Consider the following 12,500-nt stretch of genomic DNA (forward strand, 5'->3'; position numbering starts at 1 on the left):
TAGTGACGATGACCGGATGAGGGGTTGAGTTGCGGGTAGAACGAGTTGAAGGGATGGATGCAAGATGTTTCATTAAACTGGCTTGGAACTTGGCGAAGGGCGGCGAAGGATTAGAGACTTTGAAAGACCATGGAATGCTGAGACCATCAACAGGATAAGGAAATTCTCAACTATTCTGGATCAATCCAAATGCTGCTCCGATTAATCCTTTGAAATTCACCAATTCCTGCCTAGTTGACTAATACGTCCACTTTTAATGAATTAAAATGATATTTTAAAATAGCCTGGAGTAGCTGCAGTATCATTAAAGTTGAGTAAAGTATTCCGAGAAGATCATAATACCTCAGGAATGACATGAAATTCCTTTCATTCCGGGGCCACCCAGGGATAATACCGTCTAGGGGTTGAGAAGTCTCGTTAATTCACGAGATCTACATTACAATTCCTGGTACATTTTGTATTGCCAAACATGGCGCAGCATCAGCACCAGCAGCCCTGTTACACAATCATGCTCTACATTCCTGTGGGCCCTACATACCGTCCTCCCTTTTAGCTGCGCCAATTCTCGATCCGACACAACACAGAAAAACACTCCAGCCCTCATCCAACGAGGAAGAGCCCACCGGATGATGACTGGTGTATTTTGTATTCTTTCTTCCATTTTACTTTTTGTTATTAGTTAGACACCTTCGTTAATTAGACAAAGTACTAGGCAGCGTTAAGGGGGCGAAACGTTAATTCAGGTCTCATTTTTGAACATTTTTTGTGGAGAAACTAATGAAGTTATTCTTTACATCCGAATGTCATACAAAACTACAACGTTTCGAAAATATTTTGTTGTAGATTGAGGAAGATTAGTTAAAAACTCTCGGTTACATTTTAAGTAACCCCAAAATTCTGGCGACACAAGGCCGGTCCGTCGTATTCCTTACTCGGCCCGGATCTATAATTGCTCGTCAGAGGCCCTCCCCCTCGGCAGATTACAGTTCCAAATAAAAAGGTCCACGCCAATGACCGCCCGGTCCGAAAAAGTTAAGCTTTCGCTTTCGGAACCGATTTATGGGATTCGTTTGCCGTGTGTGTCTTGTCTAGCGTGCGCGCCCTAAAAAGCTGGCCAAAAACACACAGAGACACTCCGATTTGGGTGTCAACCTTTCCGACAATCCCGAACAACCCGTCGTATGCCACCATATTTTCAGATTAATTTAAAAGTTAGTTGGAAAACATTCAACGCAACACAGACAGGAGGCACTACGCAGCACATACGCGGCACCTTCCTTCCTCGAAAAATCACCCTTCAACTCCCATCGAAACACGGCGGTTCTGCCGGCGGCGGCGGCGGCGATCCCTTTTTCTGTGGGCGGTAGCAGAGATGGCGAAGGCGAAAAGTTTCCCAATTCAATTGATCCGAAAAAACCGAACGCAAAACGGAAGTGTGCTGGTCCTTCTGGTGTTGCTCCGGTGTGCGTGTTTGGTGTGTTTGGTCCATAAAGTGGGAACCAAAATTACCACATTGTTGTGTCATCACCACCAGTTCAGGGCCCCAAGAGAGAGGGGAGCGTTGTGCGTCGCCGGATGATAAGGCCCGATTGGTTCGATCGACGGAGGTGGAGATGGAGAGATGCCCCGGGAGATTCGAGAAGTTCGATGAAGGTGGTGCCAATGAGGAGGCGCTCGCCGGGGACCGGGAGGGTGTTGCTTACGATGAAATTTGAACCTCCCATTTAGTTATGAGCTAACGTCATCCCAATCGCCTCCAGGCGCCTCTTTCACATCCCGCTGCTGCGCTTGTTGTTGTGCTTCAGCTCCTGCTTGTTGGTGAAGATATGAAGATTTCCCGATGGGGCCACCACTGAAGCCCTGACTCTTTCAGCTTTCAGCACCACAGAGAGAAGGGGATTATCGCAGAAAACTCACTCGACAGCCGTTGTCATCACCACCCGTTTTGGGACACTCTAACAGTGTACAAGGCGGCGGCGACGACGACGAATCACGACCGAGATCTGGCTTGTGTGTGCCCTTGGGTTGGAGATAAAATTTGGGTCCCAAGCGTTGTGTGCCACATGAAATTTAGGGATCCGGGTGGAAATTGCGTTGGGCATTAGAGAGAGTATCATCACCCCCCCCACCCCCTCCCTTTTCCACCCCGTCCAGTTTGGAGTGTCCCTGGCGTGCGCTCTGGTGGGGCTCCGGCTCTTGATCAAGAGTCGGGTTAGTTTAGGGATTTGGGCTTCATTTCATTTTTAGTCATTCAATTTACTCTAGCCTCTTGCTGCTCCTTCTCCTCCTGGCGACCTCTTGCTAACCTCTAATGGGTGTATGCTGTTATCCGTTTCACCAGCACTACCAAGGGAAGAAGCGGAGAAGCAGAACCTGCGAGTAGGAATACAACAACTGAACCGAGCAACCGTTGTACCCGGCCGGGTAATCTCTCTATCGGAATCCATACGAATCCCTCCGGATAGCATTACCTTGTTTTTGGTCCGGGGTCCTTGGTCCAGCTTCAAGACACACTCATCAGCGGCTTCGCCAATTCCTCCTCCTTCCGCTGCTAACAGATTGTTCGTGGTTGTGGTTGCAGCGTTGCGAAAAATGCCACACAAAACACAGACATTCGTTTTTAATCCAACTGCTACTGCTGCAGAATCTCCCCTTTCCGTTCCGTTCCGTTCGTGCTGACCTGGTTCCAGAATACTTTCCTGGAAGTGGAACGCTATCCATCGATGGAACGATGCCTACTGTGATTGTCTCAAGAAAAGTATGATGCTGCAGTCACTAAGCAGCTTTTGGTTCGAATTTGTCCACTAGCGCAGCCGAAGGGATCTAGAAGCCATTGGGAACAGTTCGATTCGATTTGACAGATCGAACTGGGGCCAACCAGAGATTCCATCAAGCGCAGGCACATTTTACATGGATTGCCGACAAAGTTGGTGAATCATTCTGGGTGACAAACCGCTCCGATAGAGCGTAAATAGAATTCTGTACACCGAACCCGAAAACAGATTGAAACTGATTCTAGCGAAGGGACTGAGGATAGAGCCCCCTTCGAAACATACGGTCTGTGTTTTCTTCATTTCCACAGAAGGTTGTTAACTTCAGGCTTCCACTCTAACCCAGGCTACCGCTGGCTTCTAGGCTTCTTAATTGGATAATCTGAATGTTTATAAATAATTGAATATTTGGATTCTGGGTGGCCCGTTCTCGTTTCGGCAAAAGCCACCACGAGGCCCGGCTGAGCTATCTCTGTGCGTAATATGCTGTGGTTGGTCCTTTCTCCCTCTCTCTCTCTCTCTCTCTCTCTCTCTCTCTCTCTCTCTCTCTCTCTCCAGTATGTCGGTATGCCGGTAAGATAATGAGATTATATTTTTGCGTGATCCAGCCAAATAGTTTCTGTTTTTAAGGAGCTGCGTTATGGAACGGTGAGCCATGGAGGTAGCAAAACATGGCCGGCTCTCTGTACAGCAAGAGCAAACCGAGTACAGGTCCGTGAATACCGAATCCTAGAGAGTATTTAGTATTAGTATTCAGACTTTCATACTTCAATAGCAGTATAACAGCTCATAAGACCCAAAAAACACATGACCCCGCAAAAATATTCCCATGAGTCATGAACCCCCCAAGGGGCGCCAGAAACGAATTAAAATAAATTCAGACAAACGCATAAAATTGATCGATTTTATGAGATTCACCGCGCCTCGATTTGTGTAAACGGATTCACTGATCAAGGAGCGCGATCAGTCATACCCAGTCGCCTCCTAGATAGAGTGCGCGATGATGGCGGTCTTCGTGTCTCCCTTCGCATCGCTTTCGCTCACAAACCACAAACCAAACCAAAAGGCCCCCGGTCTCAGCAACCATTGAGCGACGGAATGGATGGTTTCCCGCCAGCATCCGATGTCCTTTTTGGCGAAAAACTCCTCGGTACCATGGCAAGGAGCGCGATGTATCTGCTGTTCAACCCACGGCTTCCATCGTTCACAGTTCACTGTCTGTGTGAGGGTGTATGTATGCCAATGCTCTCCGTCGTCGTCGTCGTCGTCGTCGTTGGCGGCTCTGGAATATTTTCTATATTAAAGGTAACATTTGCGTTTTATTACAGTTTTCCTTTGGACCGCTGCTTCTTCTACCGTCTACACTCCCTTCCTGCCAGTTTGCCAAAAACGTGACGCTCCTGCGCCGGTTCACTGCCTGCGCTCTGTGTGTTCTTTTATCATTGAAATCCCGTACACCCTAAAACCGGGGCGGGGAGGGGGGGGGGGTTATGCCCAGGAGAAGGTGCCCGGGACTTGTGCAGCTTCTTACCGCGCTCGGAAGAAGCAACCGTTTTCTACCGGCCGGGAGGGGAGATCGTTGCGCGCCCGTTGGTTTTGTGGTTTGAGGCATCAACTCAAGGCAAAAGGGGACCGGAAAGCGTGGTAGTTCCTCCATCAAACGTCATTATGGGGGCGAGTGCAGTGTAGCAATTGGGGAACGGAACGGAAAAGTGGCTGCGTGGTTTGTGGTTTGTGGGACCTTGAGCGCGTATTGATCGCGTTGGTGAATTTGATTTAAATGTTCGATGTACGTCACAGGACGCAGTTGCTGTTATTATTGATCACGGGAAGATGCGCAAAACTACAAAAAACAGACTATCTAGCGATAAGTTGACTCTCTTAAAAGAAGAGCAACAAAATCCAAACCAAACAAAGGAACGCCATTCTACCCTTCGACAAGGTAGGAAAGTCGTTGATGTTCCTCTGGACCTCACCTTTCGCTGGCCGGCGAACCCCCGAAAGAAAGACATCGATGCGCGCCCACGCTGGTCGATGGCTTTGAAACCGGGACCCATTCCCACATCCACCGTTACATGTATTATGTATGAGCATCACTAGCGTCATCGTACAACGACGACGACGACGACGACGAAAATGTAAAAGTTCCACCAAGGAGCGCGCTCTCTCTCTCTCGATGGCTAAGGGAGACTATAAGGAAACAAGAAGCGCTCCAGCTTCTCCCCTTTTTCGGGATGGGACTGCGGGGAACAACATTCGCATGGAAATTCTGCCGCAGAAGATGCTCTCATTTCTATGCAGCCGTGGGAGCCATTTCAGCTGCTGCTGCTGCCCCGGAGAGGGAAAACTGTTCGCAAAATGATAGCATAATCTCGTCACTCGCGCGCACACCTCGACTCGACTCGACACTGCACACGATGTTGCACAGATGCTTGCTGCGGCCTGGTGATCGGTTTTCCCTCTTGACGTCTATTCCGAACGTCATTCCGCTATTCGCCGGCCAGACGACACACGGGCACGGACAAATAATATTCGTCAGGCAGCTCACGGCCTTGGCGATCATTTTTGTGACTGTGTGAGGTGGGAATGGGGGGGTAGCGGACGCCTCACAAGACAAATGTGCCGTACACCAAGGGCATCGATATTGGACTGTGCCGGTTTGAATTGCTTTTCCGGGCGGTTGTGGAGATTTGAATTTAAAAGCAAGATAATGCGTCGGTTTGTGTTTGTTTTGCTGATTGCGATTAATTGTTGTTCCCTTTTTCTGAAACGTTTATTACTGTTTCGCGAAGTCCAGGGCACGTGATTTAAGGACAGAGAAGCATCAGCATGGATGCATCCGATCTGATTGTGTCCACCTTTTCGTTTTTGACAACACAAAACTGCCAAAAAAACACCTCCACCACAGAGCAGCAGATGTATTGCCATTGGCCCAATTCTGGCCTTGTTTGGCGCACCGTTAGCCCTCGAGTTTTTCGCATCATAAATCGCCACAATCATTATCTTCTCTTCGATAAGGCGTGAACTCTTGGGCGAGAGAGAGAGAGAGAGAGAGCGTGCGCTTTTATTGGCGTGCTTGCTACCGTTTATTGCAACTGGTGACTCGCTTTTGGTGCTGTTCCGAAGCGCGAATTATAAAGATTTTTATCGTCAACGCCAGCAGGCGATGGATGTGCTCCCCAAAAATAAAAACCGAGTCGCCTGTCCGATCAATGTTCACGCGAGTCATTCTGGTGCTGCTGGATGCCAAGTGAAAGAAGATAAAACGCGAACAAACGAACTCTGTGGTGGTTGGTGCAACTGTTTTCTTAAGAAAAGGGCAGCTTATGGCAGCGTGTACTGTACTGGTGCTATTGCGATAAGCTTATTCAAATAGGACCGACCGACCGACCGACCGGTGGCGGTTTCTAATTGAAACTAATTTACTGCGTACCGAGCCACTCCTCGTGTGCTCGCACGCATCGCGATGAATTTATTTGGTTGGCAAAGGGAAGAAGGCAAAGAGTCTCCTCTGTCCCAAGATGTGCAAAGAGATTAAGTGTGTCGCCTTCCCCGGGACCTGGGGACAATCTTTCCGCCCTCGGTGATTCTTAGACGCAATGGCGGCAGCAGCAGCTCCCGAGCAATAGTAGCCGGTCGGTCGGTTTGAGTTCAAAGTGATGCGTTTGCTTGTGAAGAGATTACTTTGTGCATTATTGGCCCGGCAGCACTCGCTGTGTGTACGCGGATACAATAAAACATTTAAACAAACACTCTCGAAGCGGGGACCAAGATAACACGCGACACATGAACCACATACGCAGAGAGAGAGAGAGAGAGAGAGAGAGAGAGAGAGAGAGAGAGAGAGAGAGGGCTGCGAGTTCAAAGGAAGCCGCAAGAATCGGAGGCATGCAGCGTCTTCTGCGGTTTGACCTTATGCTGCAATGATCATCGTACATTAGATGCCTCCGACTGTACCATGCCATCCCCCCTTATCAACGCCATTGTTAATGCCGATTATTATTATGCTGCTATTGCTGCTCCGGTGTTCAGATGGTTCATTGTTTCAATTTCACCTTCCCCCGGAGCATTACACCTCCTTCTCCGCACTTCCAGCTCGCACTAATGCCATGCCATACCTACCACCCCCATCACAGGAGGTGGAGATGAAAGAAAATTCATTAAAACCATCCAGGCCCGGGGTGCGCATATTTTGCGAAGCGCTTCAACAACTCATAAAAAGCACATGTGTGTTCGCGGACGGGCGCCCCCTTGTGCTATGGGCGGTGATGATTCCCCCCGGCAGGATGCATAATCCTTGCCAAAGATGTGTGTACAGCACGCTGCAGATGCCTCACCCATCTCAGACAGGACGACGACGATAAGACCGATAAAATGAGAACACAGAACACCAGACAGGCAGGCAGGCAGCAGCGTTCTACGGGATACGGGATACGATGCAAGTTTGGCCGACCACGTCGTCGCTCGCCCGTCGAAGGTGGAAAGTTTTTGGCCGTTTGAAAATTAGAATAAATTATGCTCTAGCGCACCCAGCTACTCGTGTACTCGAGCGAACGAAGGCCGTTGTTGTTGTTTGCTAATCGGGTTAGCATATGCGCGCCACAAGATGATAACCTTCTTTGCCTCACGAAAAGATTCTTGAACTTTTATACTTTTAAACACTCTTTGAAATCATGCAAATCAAGCCAGCACCGTTCAGTAGTTGAATGCTTGAAGTGTGCTGCTTAGGAAACTCCGTCAAACACTCCGTAGTAACCAGAACTTCCGGCCAGAGAGCGAGCGAGAGAAAGAGAGCCACTAAGAAGAAGAATGTGCGAACCACACAATTCAGTTAGCAAATTCCTAATTTGTCAGTTCAATCGGGCGCGACGGCGACGCCTCATGCCAATCAGAACGCGAGAGGTCACGTCAGCTTATGTTGCGTTATCAGCTTTCGACGGCGTGGTCCGTGGTGACGCTGCGCTCGCTTCCAGGAATCACATCGTGTTCAGGACGCCGTAGCTTGGGGCTTCGTGTGCGGCGATAACGGGTATCACCATCACTGTGCGCCCATTTTGATTGTCAACAAATGGTGTGATTCTCATTAGTGCTGTGTTCCCTGTTGTTCCTTCCGATAATGCGCCGGATTAGGATTACGTCAACCGCGCGAGCAGCTGTGCTGAGAAACACGACGAGACACATGGCGAGAGTCCGAAGTCTACGAAGGTGGCCTTACAAAAAAAAGAATAGAAAAGAGTTGATAAGATGCTGCCTGTTAAGTCAAAGGCCAAGGCATCAAAGAAGGCGTCAAGGATAGATGGGATCGGTAATAACCGATTCGCACGCTTTGTTCTAGAAACAGTTCCTAGGATACTGATCGCAGTTGGCAAAAGGACTTCTTGCTTCGCTTTTTCTCCCGCAGAATTCCAACCTTATTTTTGTGGAAGAAGAGAAGCAGAACGAACGATCTTCTTACAGAGAACGCTCAGAGTGGCGCCTCCATCATTGTCGAATAACAGTCGGAAAGGAATTGCGGTGAGGTGGTCAAGCCGTGCGGCGCTTAAATTGAATGCCATTAATATAACTAGTTACCATTAGCATTATCAACATACCCTGCACCACGATCTGCTGCTTGCGGGCCGGGAGCTGCTGCTCAATCAGAAGTTTCGTTCTCTTCCCCCTTCTCTCTCTCTCTCTCTCTCTCTCCCTGGCAAGTTCGTTGGCCACCGCATCGTCATGAGACGAAACTGTGGCTCACAGAAGGAGGAGCTGGATTGGTTTGGAAAACGAAACGAAACAAATACCGCTTCGACGATGATTTGTAATGTAACCATTGATTTAATGGATCCAATTATCGGACCCTCTCTGTCTCGGACTCATTAATTCACTTCGTCTTCAGCTTCAGCTTAGCCCCAAAGGCCACGAATGAAGGACGTGATGTGTCATACGGGGGCCATTTGTGCGCAGTATTATTGTGTGCACCGTTCGAAAATACGGACGACCAGCGACGGGGCTGATAAAATCATTCCACCTGATGATTCTGATTAATGTTTGCACAAGCACCACCTGGCCCCCATTTCCTTCTATAGCTCTTGTTGCTCCTGATCGCTGCGAAGAAGAAGAATTTCATGTGCAAAATGTTGCTCTGCTACCCGCACGCTACACATTTGAAGCGCTGACTGCGGAGTAAACGATTTGTTGTTCAATCCAAACGATCAAGCGATAGCTTAAACCCCCCCCAAAAAAAAGGGTTCCATAATTCATCACACTCCCATCCCGGGGGGTGATTGGCACGATCGAGTGGCCGAGGGTGACCATTAGCTGGCGCGCTGGCGTTTTTATGTTCCCAAATTGGTTCCTGCCAGGCATAAATCACTCGCCTCACAGCGCGAGCGCGCGCCCGCGCCATGACAGTAAAAGGAGTGTTTGGTGAAGCGCGTGGTCGCCGGGCATCATTAAAAGAGCGAAATTTAAACAATGCCAAATGTTCGTGATAACCAAATGATGGTGAACCGAGAGTGCGTTCACAGTTCAGTTTCGCGATCTCTACGCGGTGCGCTAATGCGAGATGTCAATTACATGTTGATTTGCGTTCCATTCCATGCGTCCTTTGGAATTCGAATGACCAGTTCTCCGCGATATGATTTGTTGAAACAAATTTGCTGAAATGGTGTGTACCGCAACGCGTGTATCGAATGTGGGGGGGGGGGGGGGGCGACCGCGAGTCCCCTGTTGCGCACTGGCCAATGATGGATGGGTTCCGGTGGTCCACCGCTCACTCCGGGGGTTGGCGTTCGCAGTGCACCCCCGAAACTCATAATTTAACCGAAATTATTCAAATCACATCAACCCACAATTTGCGGTGGTGGACCTCTCGGTGGTGCTGCGAGCGAACGAGCGCTTGTATGTGTCCTGGCGCCCGATCTGGCACGATGTTTTGCGAAACTCGCTGGATGGCCTCCAAATCGCTCCAAAGGGGGGGGGGGGGGGGAGCCATGTGACGTGCCTATTTATGGTCAAACATGGTCTGTTTTGCACTAAATCAAATTAGAGGCCACCTCCACGTTTTCGGTGCGCACCGGCCGAGGATTGCCGATTGTGAACGCGATCATTATGCGCGCCCGCTGATGACCCCCATCGAGTACTTTCAATGCTGCATCAGAGATTCAATTGTTGAAAGAATGAAACGGGGGCTATCAGGAAGCAACACGCTCTTGGTTGCATCCAGTGCGATATGATGATGACAATGATGATGATGATGATGAGTACGCACACGAGTCACCAAAGTTGTCGCCAACTTTTCGGGGATCGATTACAAAGCCTCGCATGGAATGCAAATAAAACAGCCACTGCGCCATTGCTTTTGAATTTCTGGGACTTCTGTCCACAGTCATCGTCGTCCTCATGAGGTTCTCGAAGTCAAAAATGTCAATTCGTGGTATCGAGGACACCGGGAACTAGCGCGCGCGTGTGTGTTCAATTTTTTTCCTCTTTTTTATTTTATCTATTTTGTTTGGTTAAAAGTAGAGGAGATCCGCGTGTGGTTGATGTTCGATGTGCTTTGCGCCACGCGCGGTGCAGTTTCGAGTGACATGGCGCATTGTTTTTGGGGCCCGGGACTCTAGGGACACGGAAACGAAACTAAAACCAGAGAAGGAAATTCGGGGGGGTGGGAGGAACTTTCGATTATGTGCTCGATGGTGGGCCCAACCGCGGACCGTCAGCCGCGAAACCCGAACGGCCCCAAAAAGTCCACCAAACCATGACGTTATTGATTTGAATTTGATAGCTTGTACCGGCGTTTATTTATGAGGCTCTCTCTCTCTCTCTCTCTCTGTATGGCTCACTCACTCCTACAGGGGGCGTAGTGCTCCACGGAACCATGCTTGCTGCCACGATCCGGGGGGAGGACCTCTCTGTGGCAAACTGCGATTGCGGATGAATTCCGAATGATTTACTGCCGCGTATTGCTGCACCGGTAGGAGGGAGGGAGGTTTGATTGGCGACTTGCGACGAGTGGATTCCACCCTTCCCACATCCGCCCTTCCTTGTGCGGGCTCGTCGTCATGATTCGGCGGATTAGATTTATTGTTTGTCGACCGATAAACGATACAACGATGGAGCTCAAAATTGAGTTTTAGTTTTGCCGCGATTGCACACCGCCTCTTGCGCTCTCTCTCACCACGCTGGTGGCCACCCAAAGTATCCGATCAACGATTTATTTCGGTTGATTTGACGTACACAGGACACAGGACACCGGGCGGCGACGGCGGCGGCCGGTACAGTTCGGTTCAGGATCATAAATAATGTTGCCTACTAATGGGCTGATGAGAGAGAGAGAGAGAGAGAGAGAGAAAGGGAGGTTGGTTGTGTAATGGGTTGGGAGGACTAGGAATCGATTTCGAATGTTGATAGCGAACGCAGCGAACGGCGGTCGATGGTTCTCTGCGTTTTGGGTTAATTGAATAATATTGGCGTGGGGTTAGTGCGCTTAATGACAATGAGCATCGTCTGGTGATAAGAAATTCTATATTTTCATTGCATGCATTTCTTTCTTTTTACCTCTCTCTCTTACAGCCCAATCCCTAAGGATGTGTTTAAGGAGCCAAAGATTGAAGGACAGTTGGCCAGAGGAAGGATGTCGATAGAATCACGAGACCAGCGCAGTAGACTGTCAATTCAACTCACTTGATTGGCGAAAAACGAACCGTATCCTAGCAACCAACTAGCAGGCTGATCCCCGCAATAGATCTGCACTGTTCCCTTACGAAAACGCATCGCAGACAGCCTGGAAAACGTTGAAAACTCGTGGAAAGTTCTAGGAATCCAGCACACAATGCAAGAGAGCAGCGTAACGGCACTGCCCGTGTCGGGCGTTACGGCCACCGGTTTGGGCATCGTTGGTGGTAACGGCACCGGGAATGGCGGTGCAGCGATCAACGCCACCATCAACCTCACCACCAGCACCGCCAGTGGGAACGGATCGGTTCCGGGACTCCCTGGCGGCCCCGTGACGGTACCTGGTATGACCGGGAGCAATGCCGCGGCTATCAGCACGACCCCCGGCGGCGGCACTAGCAGCAGCAGCAGCGGCAGCGGCAACACCAACAACAACACCATCATCCCCAGCAGTAACAACAGCAGCAGCAACAGTAGCAGCAGCAGCTCCACGATCTCACCACATGGCCTCAGCGATATGGATCAGGCACAGTTCGAGGCCGACAAGCGGGCCGTCTACAAGTGAGTGCGATTTGCGATTGATGGTTGGGCTCTCCACTGGGAGACTTTCTAATAGTTTTCCAAACCATCAAACGAAGAACAGCAACCATTATCGAGAACAAAATGGACCGAAGACTGCTATGATTGATCCGTTTGGTTGGAACAAAAAAGCTAGAAAAGAAGTTTGTTCATCGTTGTGGATCAGTTGAAACAGCCGGCTGGAGTCCCCGGGAAGTCGATTATTCTGATTAATGAGGGCAGATAGTGTGGCCAGATAGTCATGGCTTTTGGTAGCAGCAGCAGCATCGGCAGCTGCTCTTGAATGTCCACTTCAAATCGCGCTTGATCTTCACTCAGTTGAATGTTGAGCGAACGCATTCGAGTGACTCAATAGCAATACTCCAAGAAGATGGGAATTCAATGTCCGTGAACGTGAAGTATTTGTTTGAGTTCGTTTTTTTTCGGTCCGAGAACTTCCGACGAGAAGAACGAGAAGCTGAAGGTTCAGGAAGGTCGCATGACGACAAGCGC

General features: G+C 49.6%; 1 protein-coding gene across 4 annotated transcripts in view; it reads left to right on the forward strand.

Annotated features, from left to right (window-relative positions):
• LOC126578402 (homeobox protein Meis1-like) overlaps nucleotides 1-12,500 on the forward strand; it is a 52,224-nt gene that overhangs the window by 33,471 nt on the left and 6,253 nt on the right. For all 4 annotated transcript variants that reach the window (XM_050240911.1, XM_050240914.1, XM_050240913.1 and 1 more), the window contains one exon: nucleotides 11,328-11,990. In XM_050240911.1, the coding sequence (XP_050096868.1) occupies nucleotides 11,587-11,990 (404 nt within the window). In that variant the 5' untranslated portion in view covers nucleotides 11,328-11,586. The remainder of the gene's footprint in view (nucleotides 1-11,327; nucleotides 11,991-12,500) is intronic.

This window comes from Anopheles aquasalis, chromosome 3 (assembly GCF_943734665.1).
Source record: "Anopheles aquasalis chromosome 3, idAnoAquaMG_Q_19, whole genome shotgun sequence".
In the NCBI taxonomy this organism is placed as follows: domain Eukaryota; kingdom Metazoa; phylum Arthropoda; class Insecta; order Diptera; family Culicidae; genus Anopheles; species Anopheles aquasalis.